This window comes from Quercus lobata, chromosome 5, assembly GCF_001633185.2.
Source record: "Quercus lobata isolate SW786 chromosome 5, ValleyOak3.0 Primary Assembly, whole genome shotgun sequence".
Taxonomy (NCBI): Eukaryota; Viridiplantae; Streptophyta; class Magnoliopsida; order Fagales; family Fagaceae; genus Quercus; species Quercus lobata.
This window is the reverse complement of record NC_044908.1, coordinates 63,226,560-63,251,041: the sequence shown is the minus strand read 5'-3', so window position 1 is coordinate 63,251,041 and position 24,482 is coordinate 63,226,560. Positions and strand designations below refer to the sequence as shown.

The following is a 24,482-nucleotide window of genomic DNA, read 5'->3' as shown; positions in this document are numbered from 1 at the left end:
GTCCTTATGCAGATCAAGGATGATCCTTCCTTGAAGTGGCCAGAGAAAATGAGGGGAGATCCCAACAAGCACAATAGGAACAAGTATTGTCACTTCCATAGGGATCATGGTCACGACACAGACGAGTGTTTTAAAGCAGCAAATCGAAAACCTCATAAGGCAAGGGAAGCTGAGGAATTTCCTTAGATAAGGTAACAGGGACGAGAAAATGAAAGGGAAGATGGAAGAATCATCACGACCACCACTCGGAGAAATAAGAGTCATTATAGGGGGAAGTTCGACAGGCCAGTCATCCAAGTCCAAGAAAGCATACTTGAAGGTAGTACAGAGCGTCCAGCTTTCTGGACGGCCACAGAGAGCAAGGATCACGGACGAACCAACGATCACCTTCACAGACGAAGACGCTGAGAGAATTCATCACCCCCACGATGATGCTCTCGTCATTACCTTAATGATTGCTGACTACACAACTAGAAGGGTGCTTGTGGACAATGGAAGCTCGGCGGACATTTTCTATTATTCAGCTTTTCAGCAAATGAGGTTGGGACGAGACCAGCTCCGCCTAGTAAACTCCCCCCTAGTAGGTTTTGGTGGAATGAAGGTACAACCCGTGGGTACTATTTCCTTATCAGTGGTAATGGGGGCATACCCATTACAAATCACCAAGGAGGTGAACTTCCTTGTGGTAGATTGTCCATCCTCCTATAACGCCATAATTGGAAGACTAACTTTGAATAGTTGGAAAGTTCTTACCTCTACTTACCACCTATCAGTCAAGTTTCCAATAGAACACGGAGTAGGGCAGGTACAAGGGGATCAACTGGCAGCAAGAGAATGTTACTTGGCCATGTTGGCCATGGATGAACAAGTTCAAGCCATGAATATTGAAGAAAGGAGAATGGTAGCAGAGCCTACCAAAGCATTGGAAGACATTTCCTTGGATGAAGAGAATCCTGAGAAGTGTACTAGGGTTGGAGCAGATCTAGAAGATGAGAGCTACAAGGCGAGCCTTGTTGCAAATCACATTGCCCTTCTCATCAGTCTTATTGCAGAATATCCACTTTGAGCCGATGATGTGCTTGCCCTCCAGTCTAGGTACTAAGGTCCGATGATGTGCCAATGATGTGCTAAAAACGAATTGACCCCTTGTGATGAATTAACCAATTAATTTAGCCAAGTGAATTAATTAAGTTAATTAACATGCAAACGCGTGGTAGCACAAACAAATCACTAATTAAACTAAGTATGCAGTGGAAAATAAATTTGACACGGTGATTTGTTTACGAATGGGGAAAACCTACACGGCAAAAAACCCCACCGGGTGATTTTCAAATCACCACTCCCGAAATTCCACTATTATCACAACAAGCGGTTACAAGTAAAGGAATCTCAGTACCTTATACCAACCTACAATAGAACCCTTACCCCAATACCCAATTAGACTTGTTCTGTAGTGACAATTTCTCCTTTCGATGCACGGCTCCCAAGTACGTGACTAACTAATTGCGCGGATCCCAATCTGCGACTTCAATCACCAACTAGAGAAGGTTGTTGGCTGCAAAGTTCTTCAATTCATCCCAACGATGAAGATGCTTGGTCACAAAACCCTGTGGTGCACATACACAACAACTTCTTCAAGAACGATGAACTAGAGCAAATTTTGTCTCCAATCACAATTTGTTTAAACAAACTTTGCTCAATAGTTGTGCAACTTATGAACTCTTTGACGACCCTTAAAATAATCCTTTTATATGTCTAAGGTTAGGAGAAAAGAAGTCTCAAAGACACATTCACGAATTCCAAGAAAACAGAATAGAAAATCTGTTTTTCTTAAACCTCGACAGATAAGAGCTATCGAGCACACGGGTTGAAACAGCTTTCTTAAGCTCGATAGATGTAGCTGTCGAGCTTTAATGAATTTGCACTATTCAGCTTGTTTCTTGGACAGACTTGAATGACTTCAATACTTGATCTTGAAACCTAGTTTCTTGAAATATTAAAAACACCTAGATCTACCCAATTACAAGTAAAGTGCGTTTTTTCAAAAGATTAGCTAATTACATACAATAGTGACATATGTGCCTAACAAGTGAATCACATATGTCCTAACATTGTCACAGAAAGGAGGAAAATTAAAATGAGAATCCTTGTTTTACGAAAAATTATGTTACAAAATTGTGTACAAACTTACACAATATATATATACTAAAATTCGAAGATTCAAGGAAAAATTTGAATTCGTTAAATGTACGATATCATGAAAATTCAATGGAAAATTGTGTACATTAGATGTACAGATAGTCCGAATTTATACACACACACACTATTTGCTTTTCTTTAATAGCTAATGACATATCATTACTTTAAGGTTTTTCTTAGTGTATTATGACAAATGGTATAATCTCAACCCTTTATTTTAAAATGAAAGGTGAAGACTAAAAGAAATTCACATGGTAGAATACATTAGGAACTCTAGAGGATCTTAGTCCAAAATAGAGAGGATTCTACTACATAAAGCTCAACATTAGCCTTCTAAACTAAAATTTATAACTAATTAAGAAAATGACATTGTTTTGCCATGAATTGGGAAAAAATTAAGATGCGACTCCATAGGAACTCAAGAGGATCTTGATCCAAAATAGAGAGATTCTATTACGAAAAGCTCAACATTTTCCTTCAAAACTATAATTTGTTACTAATTTAAGAAAGTGACATTGTTTCATTGGAAAGGGAAAAAAATAAAAATAAAATGGGACTCCAATCTCCCAAAAAAGTATCTTATAAACTTATTTACAAACTTACACAATCTGATCTCATGTCTTTATGAGTATATGTTTATACATATGTGCATATATCATATAAATATTATATATGCTTAAATAGAGGCACGTAAGTTTTGGCAATATAGGGTTGGTGAATCTAATTTTATTTTTTAAGATCATAAAAGAAAATCATTATATCTAATTAACTCAATTAATATAATTTTAGCAAGAAATTAGTTATTAATTAATCATTAGTATAGATTTGTATACTTATAAATTTACATACAATCATGAGAGCAATCAATTTGTTTGTAATTATCATTTTCTTAATATTCATTCTCTACAAGATGAAGAGACAAGATATAAACTTTATAAAACATAGTGTTACAATGCTTTAAAACCAAAGTTACGAATCTTTAAGGAGAAAGAGTATTATCCAAACAGGTACATTTTTACCTTGATTTACCATCATTTTGATTAAAAAAAAAAAAAATTACAACTCTTAGGTTTATGCCTACACACAAACGTCCTATTGTTAGGACAAAAGCATTGTATTTTTTTTCCATAGAAATATAATAAGTACTAAAGCCATGTAATTTTAATTTCTCTTTTGATTTAGTGATTTATTTCATTTAATTGTTTAATAAAGAGGTAATTTATAAAGGTTTTGGCAACTCCAAACACACACCTACACCCAATATATTCCCTTGAGGATTTCCAAGCAAGGAAGTCTATCCATACCAACCATTAAATTGGTATCGGTACTTCGCTAAAATGAATTGAATAAAATATCTGGCTATATCGAAGATTTTTTAAGTGTTTCGACTTATAATAAACAAAAATTAAAAAAGTTAAAAAAATATATAAAATTTATTAAACATGTTATTTAAGCTAATACATTGGGTTATTTTATCTAATCTAATATTTGACCTTATAAAATTTTTGAATTTAAAATTATATGTTTATAAATATGAAAATAAATAAAACATATGTACATACAAAAATACATACACACATATCTTATATATGTAAGTATATAAATAGCGGTAACCCTGAAATGGTACATTGGTATCAATTGATATGAAAATAATTTGTTCCTCTCGCCAAACTAAAATGACATTCAGTATGAAATTGACTCCCTTGTTTCCAAGATCTTAAGTTTAATAAAAAAAACAAGATCTTTTTTTTGTATGTGTTATTCCTATATATATATATATATATATATATAACGAAGTGGTGTCCGAGTCTTTGCGAGACTATTCTACTCTCTACCCACTTTTTAACCACAAGATATCCTGAAAATTATAATTGTTATTTATTATCCACAAAAACAATAAATAGCTTTTATATATAAGAAGAAATGTGCAAAAGTTAATAACTCATAGGCCAAATGCGTGAAGAATGAGTAATGCAAAACTGATCAAGTCTTGCATTTGATACAATCTCCTTAGAGCAAACTTTGCCCTCCTCACTCAAAAGAGACACTCCTATCTTCATGTCTAGTGAACAAAATTGTGTTTCTTTCTCTCTTTGACTTCCCAACTAATATGGTTTTTGGACGTATTTTAAAAAACCAATGTTTATGCACAAGGGACTCTCTATTGGTATTGTGCCATATGAATCAACACTGTTTTATAAAAAATAATTACTACACGGTAAACATCCTATGTGGGACTCACAGATTCCACCAATTTAAACCATATTTAATTGGGAACTTTAGCCATCAATTTCTTATTCACTCCTAACACATGTTTATGGTGGATTCCACAATAATATTTATTTTATTCTGACATTCTGTGGATTGACATCTCATATTGTTGTGAAAATGTTGTGAGATTTTATTGTGTCCCTATAAGAACTCAAACAAAATAGATCCCATATGCAAGAAAAAGACATTGCTTTGCCACTGAAGGGAAAATAAATTAAAATGGCACTCCTTTCCTCAAGCTTTAGGCATCAATTTTTTCAATTTCAATTTAGAGTAATGTTAGTAGCAACATGTTGCAATGTTGATATCATATGTGCTTAAGCTCAACTCTTGGGGAGGGTAGTTTGAAATGTGGTTTCTATAAACATAAGTGCCTTCTAATAAATTTCAACAAATAAAACCCAAGCTATCATTTCAATTCAATGCAATTTTAAACCAAACAACCATTTAAAATTTCTAGGGCTTCTTTGGTGAATTGGAGTGACTCGGGCGGTGTCACATTCTTCTAAAGAGGATCCAAAAATCAAAGGTCCAAGAGAAAGAGGCCCACTATTACTTCCACTACTAAGGATTTTTTTTTTTCAAAATAACACCATTTTGCTAACAATTTCGTTAGTTAGCAACATTTTCAAACTATTTATAGCAAACTAGCATCTCGAGTCTCACGAACTCGAGTTCAGTGTTGCAAATTGAGTCTTGCAAACTCGAGTTCTATGTGCTAAAATCAGCATGGAACTCGAGTTTTAGACACTCAAGTTTCTTTCTTGTTCTTCTTTCTCCAGGCCCAGTCATTCTTCCTTCTCTAGACCCTTTCTCTAAACCCAAATCAAAAACAACTCCAAACCCAAATCAAAACAACCCTAGACCCAAATCAAAATCAACCCCCATGGATCATAATATTTCATACCCCGTTCTTCCTGTTCTTCCCTTTCTCAAGCATTTCTCTTTTCCTCCACCACCACAAAAAGAAACAAGGAGAAAGAGAGAGGTAGCTTTCTTGATTGTCAGCTGAAGAACTCGTCGCCAAACTTTTTCCCTATCTCTCTTGGAATTTTCTCCCTCTCTTTGCAGGTTTTAATCCGGATGAGTTTGTTGGGTTTGGGTTTGCAATTTGTGATTAGGATGAGGTGGCGCGTTTGTTGGGTGTAGAGCTTTGTGAAAATAGTGGTGCGTTTGTTGGGGTGAGGAGCTGAAGGTAAAGTGAATCTTGGCTTTTGGTTTTGTTTTATAGAAACTCGAGTCTTTAAGACTCGAATTCCACGTGTTTCCACATGTACCTTTTTCCCACATCAAATTGCCAACACATAGAATTCAAGTCTTTGAAACTTGATTTGCAACACTATTCTCAAGTTTGAGAGACTCAAGATGCTAGTTTACCAAATAGTTTGAAAACGTTCCTAACTAACAAAATTGTTAGCAAAATGGTGTTATTTTGCAAAAAAATCCCCACCACTAATGCCTCTACTTGTTAGCATTTTAACATTTCCAGATGAGATTAAAACGAAAACAATAATAATAACTTTTCTACATATAGTTAAAATCTTAAAATTAAGTACCACATTCTAATAGACCCCTAATACCTTCACCTTCCCCCATGCATAATCAAATCATTGATTTTGTGTTCTTTTTTTTAAAACATGATTTTATCAAAGCTTATCTTAGAGCATTAACAAATCAGCCGTTCAAAAAATGTGATTTTAACACATCAAAAAGCTAATTTATTATTTTAGCACACCATTTTACAATACACCATACATCACATCTTCTATTCTTTAGTTCAATACATGAAAATAATATATACACATATTAAAATAATGTATAAAAAATTAGAAACTCCAACAAAAAAAAAAAAAATACAAAGTACAAAATCCATATAACACCACTACCACCACCAATACCACCCACAGCCCACGCCCACCACAACCCACCCCACCAATTAAAACCAACCAAACACCACCAACAACCAAAATCAACCAACCAACAATGACAATCTTAACCACAACTCAAAATCAACCTAACCACCACCGGCCATCATAAACACAACCACTGAAATCAACCCACTACTACCAAAATCAAACCACAAAACAACCCAAAAAGACACCGCCACAACCATGGGAAGAGAGAGAGAGAGAGAGAGAGAGAGAGAGAATTTTGATTAAAATAAGTAAAACAATTTTTACAACATCTACCATTCTGTTGTACTGTTCTATTATTAGAATGGTACTGTAAATGAATGCAAATGTGTTAGAATTTGGAGCATGTGATGTAGGTGTTTTTTTGTGTTTATTATGCCAAATGCTAAAGCCACATTATGCTAATGCTCTTAGTACCCTTACAACTTAAATCTATCACATGATAAAAATTTGTATGATTGGTGGTAATTCTATTCACTTTATTTACAATCCATGCACTGTCAATGACCTAACACATGCAAGAAGCACAAACAGGGATGGTACCCACACACTCATCACCAAACCAAAAACAGTGTCGATCCCTAGTCTAGTATCCACACTATCAAGTATTGCACTGGCCATTCTAAAAACTCTCCTTTTCAACTCAAAAGGCATGTTTCAAATTGGGACCAAATGGCCAAAGCTGATTTCTTTGTATCATTTAGTGATTTATTTTATTTTATTTTTTACTTTGAATTAGTCTTGCCAAACGAGCACTTACATCAAGGAGATCTTGCCTATTTATTGGCCTATATATCTCACAATCCTATTGAGTGAGAACTGAGAAATGTAAGAATGATGTAGTCCTTCATTTTATGTTGGTTGGAGGGTCTAATCCACTTTATTCAAACAAGGCTAATTTGTGTTTCCTATGTGCATAGCTTATCAATCTTGCTATTTCTCATATTTCTGTGGCATTCATGCTCCATATGACATTTCATCTATAGGATAAATAGTGACAAGAAGACTGGAAACGTCAAAATAAAGTTGTGATAGTAAAAAATTGTGGTCAAGCATATGATTTCACATCGATATTATGCAGCTATAAGCCTATAACTTCCTAAAGAAGAATATTTTTGTTGTTTGTCAAAATTATGATACAAGACAAGACAAATATCTCAATATTTACACACATGACATCACATATTATCATTTGCAAAAGGTGAAAGCCAGTCAAGCATAGAGAGTTTTGAATTTGAAGTGCCTTACATAGCAAAGGCAATGTTACAGAGTGACTACAACAAAGACAAATGTTTTCACCTTCCATCTCCAATTATGCCACCAATCATGGTTTCAGTAACATTTACAGGAGAAGGCAATGGATTACTGAGTTCGCTAAGATCAGTGTTATCCCCATGATGCTTTCTATCTTCTTCACTCAAAAAGCTGCTTGTTATATCTTTGAAATTCCAATCAGTTAAATAACTCGGCTTTGATGTAACAATGCCTACCTCAATATCTCCTGCAAGCATGGCCACAACACGGGACATTGGTGGCCGCATGTTTGGTGATGCCTGTGTGCACATCAAAGACACTGCTATCACTCGAGTAGCTTCATTTTCATCAAATTCTGATAATGTGGGATCTACCAGCCTTAAACTCTGATTAATTTCATGTAAAGTCCATGCCTAGTGATTCATGACAAGGAGAGCAAATAAGAATTTTCTTTTTAATGCAATAAATTAAGAAATGGAAAAAGAGAGAAACTTCCTTTCCCATACCCATTCAAGGAGATAAATTTTTTCAGTGTCCAAGCTGTTGTCTGAGTTTGGTCTCCCACTTAGGATCTCCAAAGCAACAACACCAAAACCGAAAACATCAGCCTTCTCAGTCAGGTGCCCACGCATCGCATATTCCGGTGCCAAATAGCCTCTGCAAGATTTAAAATTAATATGCAAGTTTATTGAATTTATTTTTTTTTGATAGATTAATGTGCAAGTTTATTTAAAACCACCAATGTATCTGATCAGGTTCAATTTCCATAGGTAAATTGATTATCAGTAATGAAAAAGAAAACTTCAATAGCATCCTCAAGTTTGTAATAGTTATTGATCATTCTTCTAATGAATCTAGTGATTATTGATTGACTGTTACATACTTATATAAGGATCTATATCTTACACTGTATTATGCACCTTGGTACAATATAAAACAGGCATTAAAGACAATGGCTTTAAGAAAGTGGATAAGGAGTTTACATGGTCCCTGCAACTCGGGTGCTAATGTGGGTTTTAGTGTCATCATAAAGCTTTGCCAATCCAAAATCTGATATTTTTGGGCATAGCACTCCATCAATCAAAATATTGCTAGCCTTCACATCTCGATGTACAATCCTTGGCCTTGACTCTTCATGGAGATAAGCAAGTCCTCTTGCAGTTCCCAAGCAAACACTAAAGCGAGTAGGCCAATCAAGATGCAACTTACTTTTTCCTGCATTAGTAGTAGCTCCAATCTAATTAGATTAAGAGTTATCAATCAAATGCCAAATCCTTATTTAGGAGTTATTTGAGTGCAATGATACAAAGCTTCCCAAATGGATATTGTTAGAGAACATTAGAGTTTGGAAAAATCAGATTATGTTTTGGGGTAAAAAAACATATTGTCATATGAGATTTGGGCTACTTCAATCTATTTGGTAGTGGTCCAAAACATAATTGACAATGCTAAATGACATAACAACATTGCCTTAGTCCCAAAACTTGGGGGTTGGTTATAGATCCCCCACAGATTAATCAAGATTAGGCTCATGTATTCACTTATGTCATTCTATCTTATCTAAAATCATACCCTTTGTTGCTTCCTAAATTGACATGGGTTTTTTACTACTTCATGCAATGTTAATGTGAATATTAATAACGTTCCTCTGCACATAACTAAACCATCTCAAGTGACTCCCTCTCATCTTTTCATCAATATTTCCTCTATTTTAAAGCAAATTCCTTCATTTCAAATACCATTTTTCTTCGTATTTCTAGTTATTCATCTTAATATTCTCATTTAAGCTACAATAATTTTATGAACATGTTATTTCTTATGATCCTAACATTTAGTACCACGAATCATAGTTTGTATTATAACAGTCTTATAAAATTTTTCCTTTAACTTAATAAGTACTCTACGATCACACAATTTTCATAATGCGCTTCTCAACTTCCTTCACCTTGCTTTCATATGTCCTATGCTTCACATCATCTTCAAACTCTCCACCCTTATGAATTGTGGATCTAAGATATCAAAGGCACTAACTCTTTGGTATCTCTTGACCCTCAAGTCTTAGAACTTATGAACTTTATTTATATTGTCACCAAACAAACATTCTATGTACTTCAAATTTACTTAGCAGAAATCCTTTATATTCTAAAACATCTCTTTAAATTTCTAATTAGACATTGACTCTGCATTTAGTTCATCCACTAAAACTATATCATTTGCAAAAGCATAGATTAGAGGATTTCATGTTGAATTGATTTGGTGAACTCACACAAAGAGATTTGGATTTAATATTTATCCTTGATGCAAACCTATAAGGATAGACAACTTAATTGTGACGTCTTTCTTTGTTCCCTTTCTAGTTACAACTTTGTCATATATATATATATATATATATATATATATCCTTAGTCAACTTAATATACATAAAAGTAACTCTTTTTTTCCCTTAAAAATCACCACATAACCTCTTCAAATAACCTATCATATGATTTCTCTAGGTCAATCAAAACTATATGGGGGATCTTTATTGACTTCTTTATATCTTTCCTTTAGATGTTTATGTAAGAAAATAGTAGGCATAAAACCAAATTGATTCTCTGTCTTAATCTATATTCAATCACACTCTCCCAAATTTTTTGTAACCACCAAAAGAAAAGCACTACTCATATCTGTGTTATGCCCCGAAAGGGCTAGTGTAGTCACAATTGAGACTCTTGATAGTTTTCATAAAACCCACAACCTAGTATTCGCCTTATATGGGACTCAACACACTTTGCTATTCAATATCAATCTAGGGCATCCCAAGATTCTCCACTTAAATCCCTAATGTTCTCGTCCAAGCCCACTTTGTGGGGGCAATGTCTCTGAGCTCAACAAGAGGTTACCAAGTTGGCTTTAATATTATTTGTAACCACCCAAAAAAAAAGTGCTAACCACATCTGCTCTATATCCCAAAAAGACTAGTCTAGTCACTATTGCTCTAATACAATATTAAATTACCTATTAGAAAATGAAAAATTTAATCATTTAGCCACATAATTTTAACACTTCCCCTCACGTGTGAGTTTAAACTCCTTTTTAATAGAAGAGGCCCAATACAAGGGATTTTGAATGGGAGGTAAAGTGGAGGAGATAGGAATCAAACTTAGGACCTCTTAAGTTGATACCATTAAATTACTAATTCTCTCAAAAGTTTAAGCTATTAGGAGATGGTGGATTTAATAATTAAGCTTCATAATTCTAACAATAATTAAATATTTCTAATAATTGAATGAATGATGATTTTATGGGCAGCATGGAAGGTGTGAAATGAGTATAAAGTATGTTCCTACCAAATAGTGCCTGATCTAGGCTTCCATTTTCAAGATATTCATAAACAAGAAGGCGCCTATCTCCCTCAATGCAGCATCCATATAGTTTCACAAGGTTACGATGTTGCACAGCAGATATGGTAGAAATTTCAGTTACAAATTGACTCTTCCCTTGGTGAGATGCAACCGATAATTGCTTCACAGCTACAATCCTCCCATCAGATAGTGTGCCCTGTGAAGTTATAAAAATCAGAGACACAAAAAGTGAAATTCAGGGTTTTTTTTTGGGTTCAAAAATGGGAATGTTGGTATGTTCCTTAAACATTGCGCTACTCCTTTATTCTTTTAAGCAACTCCGATAAATAGCATGACAAAACTTTATTATTGACTATAGCTAAAATGTTAAAGATAGCCAATTACATACAATTCTTAGGAAAAAAAGGTTGTTTTCAGTATACAAAGCTCCCACTTTTTTTTTAGCCTTTGGAAACATAAATATATATTTTTTTTAAAGAAATTACTTTCTTAAAAGAAAATTTTAGTTGCTTTAGTTATCATTTAGGTGAACAATTTGCTGACTTAGTTCTGTCATCAAACATAATGTCAAGTGTCCAAATCCTATATTTCCATTAACATTTAGGTGAACATTTACATACAATAATGTACTTTACCTTGAAAACAGGTCCAAATCCTCCCTCCCCTAACTTTTTTGAAGGGTCGAAGTCATCGGTCGCACTTCTCAGCTCAGCATAACTGAAAGTGTTTGGTCGGGGGCCTATTCCAAGAAGCTCTGCAAGTTCAAGCAAGAGAGGATCTAGTTAACTGATTTAAACTCTTCATTATTGTCATAGTTATATATTTTGAAGAATTCAATTTTTCTTTTGAATTTTTTTTTGGGGGGGGGGGGGGGGGGTTAGGGGGTGTTGGTAACATAGGATTTCAATTTAAAGATATTAATTATGTAGAAAATTTCAGCCGGACCCTTATTCCCTTTCATGAAAAGGATCCATATCATTATCCAAGCAATAATAGTACTGATACTTTTCTAACTACTCTAGGATTTAGCCTTTTCAATTATCAGAGAGTAACTTGAATTTTAACCAAAAGTGAGTGGTACAGAGTCCATTAGTGTTTATTTCTTAGGCTGTATTTCACCAGTACCTCCACTACTGCTGTTATGTTCTTACCGTCCTCATTATTGTGCTGTGGTTTTCTCTTCATGTAGAAAACTGCAAATATGAAAATCAAGCTCACGACTCCAACAGGGACTGCAATTCCTACAATCAAACCTAACCTGCTTTTCTTTCCTCGATTGCTTGGTGGAATTCCAGTAACATTAGATTCAAAATCTGAGTAATTATTTATTATTAGTAATAAGCAGAAAATAATCATATAAATAACATCACAAATCAATTCATAAATCATATCATATACATTACCTGAAACAACATGAATGGCTGAAATTAGTGGCCCATAATAACCTTGTACAGGTATGCAACAAGTGCCCTTACCAGCCCAAAATAGATGAATTTCAAGATAATTCTCTGACACATTAGCCTTAAAAATCTTCTGGAGTGCTCTCTCAACGCCACCCGCCTCCTTTGATATGTCAAAGTCCTTCAATTCTAGACTACCCTAGAAAACAAATTATAGGATAATTTTATAATTCTTATTGAATGAATTAAAATGGGATTCTTTGAAATTAAAAATAATTTTTATTATAGAAACTCTACACGAGGAGGTCATGATATATTTTTCCCTAAAGCAATCTATAGTCACCTGAATGTAGATATCAAATACACGCCTCCCTAGACTCTTCCAAGTTTGAGAGCGTCGATCATCAAAACCAGTTTCCGCAAAAAACAAGCTGACATTATAAAGACCATTATCAAGACCTAGGCCATAGTATCTAAGTGATCCTGGGGACATCCTTGAAGTTTGGTAAAGTTCTGGGGTGCTAGTTGCAATGACTTGTGCCAAAGTGTTTTCAACATAACTTTGATTATTTCTCTCTGCAAACAACCCCACATTGCTGACTGCCCATTTTTGTGTATTAGTTACATAATACCATGCTGCACCAAAGGACGATGAGTTTTCAGCCTCGTACACTATACCCTCAGCAGGCATCTCTGGACCACCACACTTGATTGAAAAGTTTGCATCTGTGGAATCATTATGATTGCACTTGTCATGATAGAAAATTAAAACTTCAAAAATAAAAGATCCACACTGAAGCTTTTAGATTATGTAAACTCAACCAATTTCACTTACTGATGCTTTCCCAAAAGAAGCTAATACAAATTTCTGTTCAGAATAAATATATTCAGGTTGATTTTGGCTTGGAAGAGTGTGATTTATATAAGACCAATTTCACTTACTAATGTTTTCCCAAAAGAAGCTAATATAAATTTCTGTCCCGAATAAATATATTCAGGTTAATTTTGGCTTGGAAGAGTGTCATTATATAAGTTACATGCCAATGCAATATATTTTACCTTTCATTTCCTAGTATAATTGAAATTCATAAAGTAGGCACCATACATTAACCATTCAGGTTATCAGGGTAAAATTAACAGTTGCAGAAAGAAACAACTTTCTCTCTCTCTCTCTTCTAATACACACAAGCATGTATAAAATAAGAGGGTATTGCTTCTGTCCACCCTACAGTTGGCTTTATAAAAGATGAAGGCTCAAGTTTGTAAAATTTCTGGCTTTCCAAGTTGTAGCAAAGTTCATGCATACTTCTTTTGTCAATAACCATCTGAGTATTAGATTATTTAATCTCTAAAGGAGTTGTAATGAGTACAGCTCAGAGCAGCCACAAAGCCAAATTTCAATATGACTTTCTTGTTCCTTTTTTGACATCTATAGAATTAACATAAGCTAGCCTGCCTTCTTACTTCAAGTTTCTCATTGTGACAAGAACACAAATGTGTTTCATCCCCTTAGCGATTTTACAATTGATATAAAGGAAGTATCAATAGAAAAATAATACCTGAGATGAAGCGCAAATTTCCTTAACTTGATATTAAATTAAATCATAAATAACTAAAGGGGTAACCTATGGCAAACTACCCTATCAAGATTAACAGGGTCTGACCCACTTTCTGCTATAATAATGTCAGGTTTTGTAAAAATTCGGCCAATCAACAGATCAAAGGAAACTCTTAAAAGGGGAAGGATGAATTAGATTATTTTTTCCTTTTTCAAAAACATGAACATAATTTTTTAGCTTATACATGAAATACCATTTATTGTTCAAATATTGTTTGGCTACACAATACTCAAGAATATAGGAAGATATCTATTTTTTTATGGTTGTAGATTAATTTGATACAGTTTGATTTGAATCTATATATGATCCCACCATTCTATGGGAAAATACCGGGGCCCCATCAATCATGATAGGCTGTGCCCTGTTATATCCCATAACAAAGTATTAGAAAGAAATAACTTACAAACTGGAGAGTTCCTATTGCATGGGAAATTTCTCTGGAGGCAATTCAGTCTTGGCATAACACTGCAAACACAGATTTGAATTAACAAATTTCATGAAAGAATTCATTCAACTAAAGATGTGAAATGGTAATCACTTTCTTTCTCATGCCTACTTTTGGACTTTGTTAAAAGAGGGTGAGAGGAGGAACCACAACTCACCTTATGTTTGATTTGTCAAATACGAAGTTGTTTGCCACCAAATTCCTACATAATTTTATCCAATGATCCTTCATCACTATCACAATTGATACTTATTATTAGAGATGATATATAGGATAAGTTTTTCTTTTCTTATTTTTAAAATGGAGCGTTAGAAGTTTTCTTTTGAGGTAGCTAATCATCATTTCCAGAAGCTCTAGTATAGATAGACACCCATAGAATGAAAGAAACCAAGTTCAAGTTTCTAAATGGTATTTTTTTATATTCTTTAAATTACTATGGCTGGAATAAATTAATTTGATTCTTCAATTACATTCATGTGGCATATACTAAAATAAATCAGTTAGGTTTATGTCAATAGCACCTGGTGTTCATACCTAGGTGTTAAATTCAGAAAAAAAGATATGAAAGAAAAGAGTACTATCATTTGAGATACATACAGTTGTAAGTTTGAGGATGCAGTTACCCATGAGGGAAATCCTCCAGACAGATGATTGTAGGACAAATCTCTGCATGCAAAGGAATGTGAAAAGTATCGAGCAGACACATGATGCACCCCCACCAAAAAAAAATCAGAATAAGAAATCTACAAAGCAACTAGACTGTTTTATCAATTGGTCGCATGCCAAATGCAAAACATTCTGATTTGGACACTTTATTGCATGAAATTTAGAAGATACCATACAAAGTAAAAAGGTTTCTTCTTCTTCTTCTTCTCTTTTTTGCCCCTCGATCAATTTAATTTAAGAATTATGCAAACTTGAAATGATAATAACAGCAATTAATTAATTAATTAATATTTTTAGGTATATTTTACATATTTTATTTGTAGTTAGGTAATAAAAATAAAGAAAGAAAAGAAAGTAGAATACTAGAATATGACAATACTATTATTTAAGCCAAAAAAAGGGGGAGTTTCTCTATTTTATAGGGAAAGGGAACTTTCTCCATTGTTAGGGATATATTCGCCCAAGTCCATGTGCGGGCTTAGGCCCATTGTACTATTCCTAGTGTAATTTGTCTACTAGTCCTTAAGGTTAGCAGTTGTATGGATCCTAACTAGTGAAGGAAGAATTGGAGTAATTCGAGGTAGTTGTGGACTCCCAAGAGAAGGTAGAGAGAGTTTAGAGAGAATTGGCTTATCATTCGCATAATGAGCAAGTACAAATACATGATTCTATTTATACTCGAGATCTTGGTATTTTTTAAGCAAGATTATCTCTAAATAACTTCTAATCAACGAACCAATTGTAACAAAGTGCTCTAACAACTACCTTAATGAAATTCAATCTTTAGCTTCCTACTTGCCTATTTCCCTCACACGTCATGATTCTCACACATAATTCCTACACATGATGCTACTTTCACACACTTACACACATAATTCTGGCTGTTGACTTGCTTGCACACTACATATGGGTTGGGGTTGCTTGGCAAGCATAGCACAAGGCCCTTACTAGGCTCCCAAGATATCTCTCCCTTTGAAAAGCACCTTGCCCACAAGGTGAGGGAATTGGAGCTGCAAGGTATGGAATAACTCTCATGTCACATAATCTGCATGAGTGCCTTGAGTTGACAAGCGCCTCTATAGCAACCTTGTTGCCTAGCTTGGTCACTATTCTTTGTAAGATTTCTTTGGGTTCAGGAGAGAGATCCCCCTCTTTGTTAACTTGAGGATATGTTGACAAAGGAGTGGTATTTAATTTTCCCAATTTTGGCCTGAGGTAGATACTTGAAAGACTGGATGGATCTGAAATTCAAAGGAATCCTTTGAAGGATCTAAATGGAACAAAGTACATCGGTGACAGCTTCAGATAGCTTCTAAGTCCCAAATATTTTTGTCTGTAAGGGAGTCTTAAGAAAAACTAATCATCCACTGAGTATTCTTAACTAATTATGTGTTTGTCAGCTTGTATAGTCATTCTTTCTTGGGCAGCTACAAGATTGTTTTTAAGGATAGACAAGATCTGCTCCTATGTCTTCAACCATCTATAATTTGCTAGTACCAGGTATGTGGTCTATGAGTCAAGGGGGTGGAAATTGGAAACCCATACAGGGCTTCAAAGGGAGTCTTGATGGTGGTTTGAAAATTGCTGTTATTCCAATATTCTGCCAAGGGCAACCAATCTAACTACTTTTTAGGCTTGTAACAAGTATAGGATCTCAAGTAATGCTACTCTACCTAGTTGACCATTTCAATTAGCCATCTTTCCAAGGATGAATATTGTTAAAAGATACTAAAATACTCACTCACACACACAATCACACACAGATTTGCTTGAAATGAATAAGATACACATACCAAGGAGATTCACTTGAAACATAAAAAATAAAAAGAATAATGTTAAAGCATACTGAAAAACTAGAAGGGTTAACATTAAATATTTAAGATGACATTATTATAATCTCATTGGAACCTAAGAATAATGTTAAATCATACTAAAAGGGAAAACATTAAGAGATTAAGATGACGTATTATTCTGTTATGAGAACTTACACATTCAGAAGTTCTTCACTCTTTAGGCTAGGAAGTGTACCAGAGAGACTATTGTTTCCAAGAAATCTAACCATTTTGATAGAGTGTAAGAGAAAGCACAGGAGAATTAAAAAAGGACTGGGGTGTTGTGGGGGGGGGGGGGGTGTGTTGTGGGTGCAATTGTGGATAAAACATAAGTCCACAATGATAACAAAAAGAAAGGAAAAACAAGAAGGAAAGGGCATATTTACAAGGATTTGAGAGAACTTATACTGAACAAACCACTTGGTATTTCACCTGTTAAGTTGTTGAAACTCAAATCCCTGAAAAAGTAAGTGATAAATTGAGAGAAACAAATAGAACAGAAAGAAGTCTCAGAAATCAGTCAGAATTTAAGGTTTGACTGTCCATTGGAACTTACAGTGTTTGTAAAATTTTGTATTCTCCAATATCAGATGGAATATTTCCAGTAATCAATGCATTTCTTAGAACTCTAAGGGAGAAAATAACAATGGATAATTAGTGCATAGGTGAATGAATTTAGATTGTATATGCAGTAAAAAAAATGTTGGATGGCATATGAGTGAATGGCGGGGTAAGTTAACTTACAAGTCAGTCAACGACATCAAATTTTTAATAAAGTCAAGGGAGGAGCTCACATTGTATATATCACTGATTCGCCTACACATAGACACAAACATTATGAAACTGGTCTTGTTGAGAGAGATAGTGATTACAATAATTTGAAAAATATACTCACAAACTTTGCAATGAGGTCAAGTTAGAAAAACTGGATGGTATTGGACCATCAAAAGAGTTTCCTTGAAATCTCCTACAAAAACATTTAACCAGCTTATCAACAGTTGTATTATAGTAGCCATACTTCTCTGCTTTGAAGGAATGCATAAAAATCTAGAGATGACTAAAATTTATCATCCACGTAAAATACATTTGAAGATGAAACCAGAAACTTTGATGGCTTACAGAGATGTTAGCTTTGTCCAGTTTCCAATGAAGTCTGGTATCCTTCCAGTGAAAGGACTGTCTGATGCCCACCTGAAACCCAAGCATATCTATTGTAAGCTGTGCTCATGATAAAAATCTTCATTTACATGAGTAAAATAAATAAATAAAGTGATGTCCTCTTAACATGGTTTGCATGTTTTGAAGGTTTGCAAATGTTGAAGGGATTTCACCACGCAATCCACAACTGTTAATGTAACTGCAAAATTCACAAGCCAATAAGATTTAGACATTGCAATATGACACACTCTTGCACATGATTAAACTGAAGTAAAAGAATGTTAAAACTTACATTTGCTCAAGATTGACCAAATTACCCAGTTCTGGAGGAAGTGTTCCTGAGAAATTATTTGAACCAAAAGACCTGCACGATATATATCCAGAGAAGTTATATGTCAAAGCAATCATCAAAATTCATATGGTGTATTTCTTTCTCCCAGTAGTCAGTTTCAAAACTGATTTCTTTGACTATTTAATTAAATGCAAATTCTGATTAACATTCAAGGGCTTTTTTCAATCTAGTAGTAAAAGAGGCCTTCTTTTTATTTATTATGAAATAATGTTAGACAAAATGGCCCATATAAAATTTTCTAATTTTGATATTATGATATTTTAAGCATCAGGTTTGTAAATCATCAAAACTAGTTAAATAATGTCAATAACAGTACCAGCTGAAATTTATTTTAAGTTCATGATCCTAGATGACTAATATCTTAAAATACAAGTTACCACTGCCATTTAAGAGGTTTCTTGGCTTCTTTAGTAATGTTAGATAGAATGATATAAATAAAATTTTCATTTTTAAGTTGAAATTTATGAAAGCTTTATATATGTTAAGTTTTCAATGAAATAAGTGAGATAATATCAAAAATTGTCCTAGTTAGATTTCTGTTTATGTACCTTTTGGACAATGAGCCTATTATCATATTAAAAATTCACAATTATAATCTAGATCACTTGAATATTTATGTAAAACTCTTAACATTTCTAGCAAAACAAAATTTGGATAGGAATAGTAAAGTGACAACTCAGAAAGGGTAGCTAGTATTCAGGCCCAGAATGCTACCTTTTAAGAATTTTCAGGTAAGTCGTTACCAATAACAACAGGTAGTATTTTTTGCCACATGAAACCGTTCTAAAACTCACTTTTCCTTTCTATTATATCATGTGCAAGATTTTAAAATGAATCTTCGTTCCATAGAATTCAGAAAAGCAATTAACTTCCATCAAAATAAGGCCTTGCATTTACAAAACAAAACTTTTGATTGATGCTTTCTTTTCACAGAATAATTGATGTTTCACTGTAGGGTGCTTTCGTGTCTTACAGCACAGTTAGCTCCTTCAGGTTTCCAAGCTCCTTTGGGATGGTCCCAGAAAACAAATTGTGGGCAATTGACCTAAAATGTTAAAAAAAACAATAAATCTAGGAATCAACAAACAGATACTCTCAGCAATTATACTTTATAATTTACCCACCAGTATTGATCAATTATTTCTATAAATAACATCACATTATATTTGTATGGAAGTATCAAAAAGCATAATTAAGAAAATGAAATAATTGTTAAGATGAACAAATAGTAAACAGATTATAACTGGAAAGCACAAAAGAATTTTGGTATGAAAAATGTCCAAGACAGCATATGTTGCTGGCTTAATGTGTAACTGTCTAAGGTAGCAATAGAAGTGCTAAGGCATGATAATTCTTGTTACATGTAAGGTTTCACCTTTATGAAGCAAGGGTAACAGAGGATTTGAGGAGCCTTGATAATTAATTGAATATCAACGCATGTTAGGCATGCATTATGCATGTTCCTGTGCTGCTTGCGATGTGGTTTTGAGGAGCCTTGATAATTACTTGAAATTTTTGTTGTAAAGATTCATATTATTTGAAATTCATTTGCTGGGTAAACTCTCTCTATAACCCCTTTTCGTAATGCAGAAGGCCTTTGGAAATTAGATATGAACTAATTCTCCTCTTAACAACTATTAAAATAAAATAGAAGGCTAGGTTTAGGCCTTTCATTTCATCCCCTCTCCATCCGCATGATGGGTACTTGCATTCATCCACGACACAAGCAAAGGTTCTACCGAACAAAAATGATTCATGGTCAGATAGTTTATATTGCACTTAACAAGTTGGATATGTTTTACATAATTTTTACTGAATATATCTTTATGTTACCTTAGTCACTGCAGGAACATGAACCTACTCTAATAGATGACAAGCATAAAGTCAAATATTTGCTTCAAAGTTTGAACTATATATATGCCTTCTTTCAATACTTACAATAACGTCAATGCAGATAAATTTCCAATAAAGGTTGGCAAGGGGCCCGTGAAGAAATTTTGATCAATCTTCCTACAGATGTAGAACAAAATTATCATCTTTAAATCTGAATCTCTCATTCAAATGAAAATTTTAACAATCTAATAAACAATAAGTTTCTTTCCCCACCTTAAAAAAGACAAATAGAAAAAATGAGTTAACTATCATAAATCAAATGCAGAGAGTGAAGAAATCCATACAAGAAGGTAAGAAATTTCAAAGCCACAAGTTCTTCTGGAATCACTCCTCGTTTGTTCAAGGCATACACTCTCCTGGAAAAATATAAGAACAGCTAGCTTGCAATAAGTAAGAAAATGATATGTATTCAAAAAGATATGTTAAGGTTAGCATGTGATAGACTACCACTTATTCCAAAAGCTTATTGATTGAAAAATGGTGAATTTAATCACTTAACCATTATCCTAACAATCCCATCATGCGCAAGAGATTTATGGCTCAGTGACTCTATCGATTCTCTCTCACAAGGAGAAGTTGGGTTCAAATCCACCCCACTCCCACTTGTTAAGCCAAAAAATCCCCTTACATATGGGCTTAAAATTGCCTTCAATAAATAGGATCCAGCATATTGAATAACTTTTAAATGCAAGGTAGAGTGAGACAATTAAGACTCAAATTCAAGAGTATCCATTCTGATACCATAGTAAAATACCCTTTGTCCCACAAAAGTTTAAACTGGTAGTAAAATGTGAATTAAATCCCTTATAATACTAAGGAGGAGGGTTGCGCCTAAGAAGAAATGAGGAAGGAAAGTAGGGCACTATGTATCTATTAGGACTTAGGAGACATGTCTCCACTCTCCAATGTTGAGTGAGAATCTCTTGAGGTGTAACATTATTGATGGGCGATGGCACCCAAACATTTTTTCATGTCCTCTCTAAGAGAATTGAATATGTTTTAGCTTTCCAGGAACTGAAATTGTAGTGATATATCTCAAAGGGTCAACATGGAAAGAGACAATATACTCCACAATCTACTATCAGAGTTTGAGTAAATCTTAATTCTTAACTACCCATATATGTGAATCTCAAATGGAAAAATGGAGTCCATTTCCTTGGTTGCACTATAACAAATAATTGTTAACTGTCCATGAATGGAAGTTTGGATTAGAGAAATAGGCACAATACTACAAGATGAGAACACATGTCCAAAACTTGGGACTTGTCTGCATCATGTGGGGTCCATTACACTAGAATGTTAGATCCCAGGTGATTAAAATGCAAACTACTAGTATTTATTCTCTTTTGATGTCCTATTATGAGAGAGAGAGAGAGAGAGAGAGGCATACATTCGTGTAATATGGCAGACAGTGCCATTGCTGTAGGTACAGTCGCATTTGATAGATGGGTTATTCATTCGGTCCTCCAAATCAGTTTCATTTACGGCAGTTCCGCTACATGGATCTCCACTTATGTTCCACAATGCCACTGCTTGTGCATCCCATTGTTGGAATATTGAGTTCAATGCTCTCACTGTAATACAACCCTCAATATCATCACATCACTATCACATACTCAAATGATATAACCAAAATATAGGGTCCGTTTGGATTGAGCTTATTGTTGTTGAAACTGAAAATTGAAAACTGAAAACACTGTAGCAAAATAATTTTTAAATGTATAAATAGTACCATGGGACCCATTTTTAATATTTTTTAATACGTGAACAGTGTCAGCACAGTGCGTGAACAGTGTATTCACTGTTCATAACAGTAAAATTTGTCCCCCAAAGTCAACAAATGCAGGTCCAAAAAAAAAAGGAGAAAACGTGAACTCCAGAAAACGCAAACGCAAAAATGCGGAGCCCAAACGCCCTCATAAAGACATTCCAAATTCCAAAATACACTTTGATATAAAACAAAATTCAAATTCAAAATTTCTTGCAAAAGAACCTGACCAAATCCAGTATATAATATATGACCAAGGCCCAAGATCTTTTCTCTTATATTTTTGGGGATTAGATTGTTATGTAGCCCAAGGCCCAAATCCGAATATAACTATAGATGGCCATGGCCCAGTACACTTTTTTTTTTTTTTTTTTTTCTATGTACTATTTTGGATAATCTTTAAGGTTAAAGCACGTTAAACATTTCACCAAAGCAACAGTTTTAAAAGTCTCCTATCATAACTATAGACCACTAGCAGTCACTAATCTCTGACCAACATTCTTTCCGAAATTCTCATCAATCATACACTTTCCGAATCCCATTACTGTGGGACCACCTTAGTTCGCTCCACTCTCAACCATGTGAGTCCCACCCATCACTGTACAACCTCCCCCAAATCCAACCGTCCCTCCTCCAAATGGGCCCCACGCTTGCTCGGCAGATCCCAAATTTTTCACAGCGGTACCTCATCAACACCGAAAGCTGGGTGGGCCCATCTTCTTCTACTGCAGCAATGAGGGAGACATCGAATGGTCCGCCGAAAACACCGGCGAACCGTTTAGTGCATAATTCTTCACTAAATTAATATGGGCAATAATGGCGGGTCGCTTCTACTTCTACTGCGGCAGCGGTTTTTAATTTTGCTAAAATCTTGTAAAATTCCATTTAGTGCATAATTCTTCAGTTAATTAGTATGATTTTTGTAGTGACTAAAACTACGAAAAGTGGTCGTTTATATCCTATGATTTCATACACTTTGTCCTCCAAAAGTTATAATTATAAACTTCATTCAATTTAAATTAAATTAATACATTTTGGTAAATTAATAAAGTCATAACATATAAATTGATACAATTTTGCACGGAGGTTTTTTTTTTTTTTTTTTTTTTTGAGAAACAAATACACACATAAGGGAATAAGGGAGAGGAAAGAAATTCTAACACAAATACGCTCCACAATTTTGCATGGATATTTTGAGGAAAGAAAAAAGTTGATGCAATTAAAGTAACAAATAATTGATGATGTGATATCAAGTTCGCACCAAAATAATTGAGTGAGTCCTTGCTAAAATCTCTTGATATCTCATACAAAGCTAGGAATAAAAATGGACAGATTTGGCTTTGCCAACGTTTAAATTGATGTGCTTGCTTTACTGCAATTTCATATTGAGCCAACTCTATACAGATATGGTTGATTACAATTCATATATACAGATTTGAGAGTTTCATATCAGTATATTGAAATGAAATGAAATGAATAATTTATTACAAAATATACAAACAGAGAGAGAGTAGTACCTTAAGAAGGGTCTGTGGTTGCAGTTTGGGCGTTTGAGATGTCAAACGATACTAGGAAGAATAACAAGAGACAGTAACCATAAGCAAATATTGAAGATGACTGTGGCTTCACTTTCATATTCATCTTCAGAGCTTCCTATTTTACATGGAAAAATGAAGTAGATCTAGATATATAAAACACTTTCAGTTACATATATCTTAGAGTAGTAGCATTGACCAATGGATTTACCAAATACTGTAAAAAAAAAAAAGCAATGACCAATGGAGCTTAAACACTATATAGGGACATGTGACATGACAAATTAAATTTAATGTTCAACTTGGAAGTATTTGGCCACGTGTCAAGCAGTGAACAAAAAAAACCAATGAATAGTGATAGCCATTGTGTGTACGGATTACAACCCTATCGTGTTGTGTTTTCATCGTTCTCAGTTACCATCTATATTTTATAAATATTACTAAAAATACATTTATTATTGCTAAGCTCTTGTTACACCACCTTATCACCATGTCATTTGTCACAATTATTATTTATTATTTATTCCTTTTTTTTACAAAAAAAAAAAAATATATATATATATATATATATATATAAATAGATTATTGACTTTACATATTTATCTTTGTCGGTTTTAACATCTATATATATTTCTTTTTTATTTTCAATTTTCCTATAATTTTTTTTACATTCACTCATTTTTTTAAATATTTACACTTTCTTCAACCTTTCTTCTTTCCTTATCTTTTCATCTCCCCACTACCCTTTACTTTAATATTACTATTCATCTTTCCTTTCATTTTCCATTATTTGTCTCTTCTTATCCATTCCCTCTTACTATAAATTTGTCATT

At 33.9% G+C, this 24,482-nt stretch overlaps 1 protein-coding gene across 1 annotated transcript; it reads right to left on the bottom strand.

Moving 5' to 3' along the window:
* Window positions 1-7,456: 7,456 nt before the first annotated feature.
* LOC115991601 (probable LRR receptor-like serine/threonine-protein kinase At1g56140) lies at window positions 7,457-23,850 on the bottom strand. The gene is made up of 24 exons (XM_031115421.1): window positions 23,632-23,850; window positions 21,737-21,920; window positions 20,631-20,702; window positions 20,392-20,463; window positions 19,427-19,498; window positions 18,394-18,465; window positions 18,229-18,300; window positions 18,063-18,134; window positions 17,839-17,910; window positions 17,688-17,759; window positions 17,500-17,571; window positions 17,330-17,401; window positions 17,100-17,165; window positions 15,043-15,111; window positions 14,603-14,647; window positions 14,404-14,465; window positions 12,725-13,107; window positions 12,385-12,580; window positions 12,133-12,294; window positions 11,617-11,735; window positions 10,967-11,177; window positions 8,621-8,852; window positions 8,144-8,294; window positions 7,457-8,050 (listed from the first exon to the last, which is right to left on the bottom strand). The coding sequence occupies exons 2-24, from the start codon at window positions 21,802-21,804 to the stop codon at window positions 7,679-7,681; spliced, it is 2,856 nt and encodes a 951-aa protein (XP_030971281.1). The 5' UTR covers window positions 21,805-21,920; window positions 23,632-23,850; the 3' UTR covers window positions 7,457-7,678.
* Between the last annotated feature and the right edge of the window lie 632 nt (window positions 23,851-24,482).

Excerpts from the sequence above, each read along its gene's own strand:
- LOC115991601 (XM_031115421.1), bottom strand. The coding sequence starts at position 21,804 with ATGAATAACCCATCTATCAAATGCGACTGTACCTACAGCAATGGCACT. Across the intron at positions 18,466-19,426 it reads CTGAAGGAGCTAACTGTGCT|GTCTTTTGGTTCAAATAATT; the intron begins GTAAGACACGAA and ends TATATCGTGCAG. Across the intron at positions 17,402-17,499 it reads TACAAAATTTTACAAACACT|GGATTTGAGTTTCAACAACT; the intron begins GTAAGTTCCAAT and ends TTACTTTTTCAG.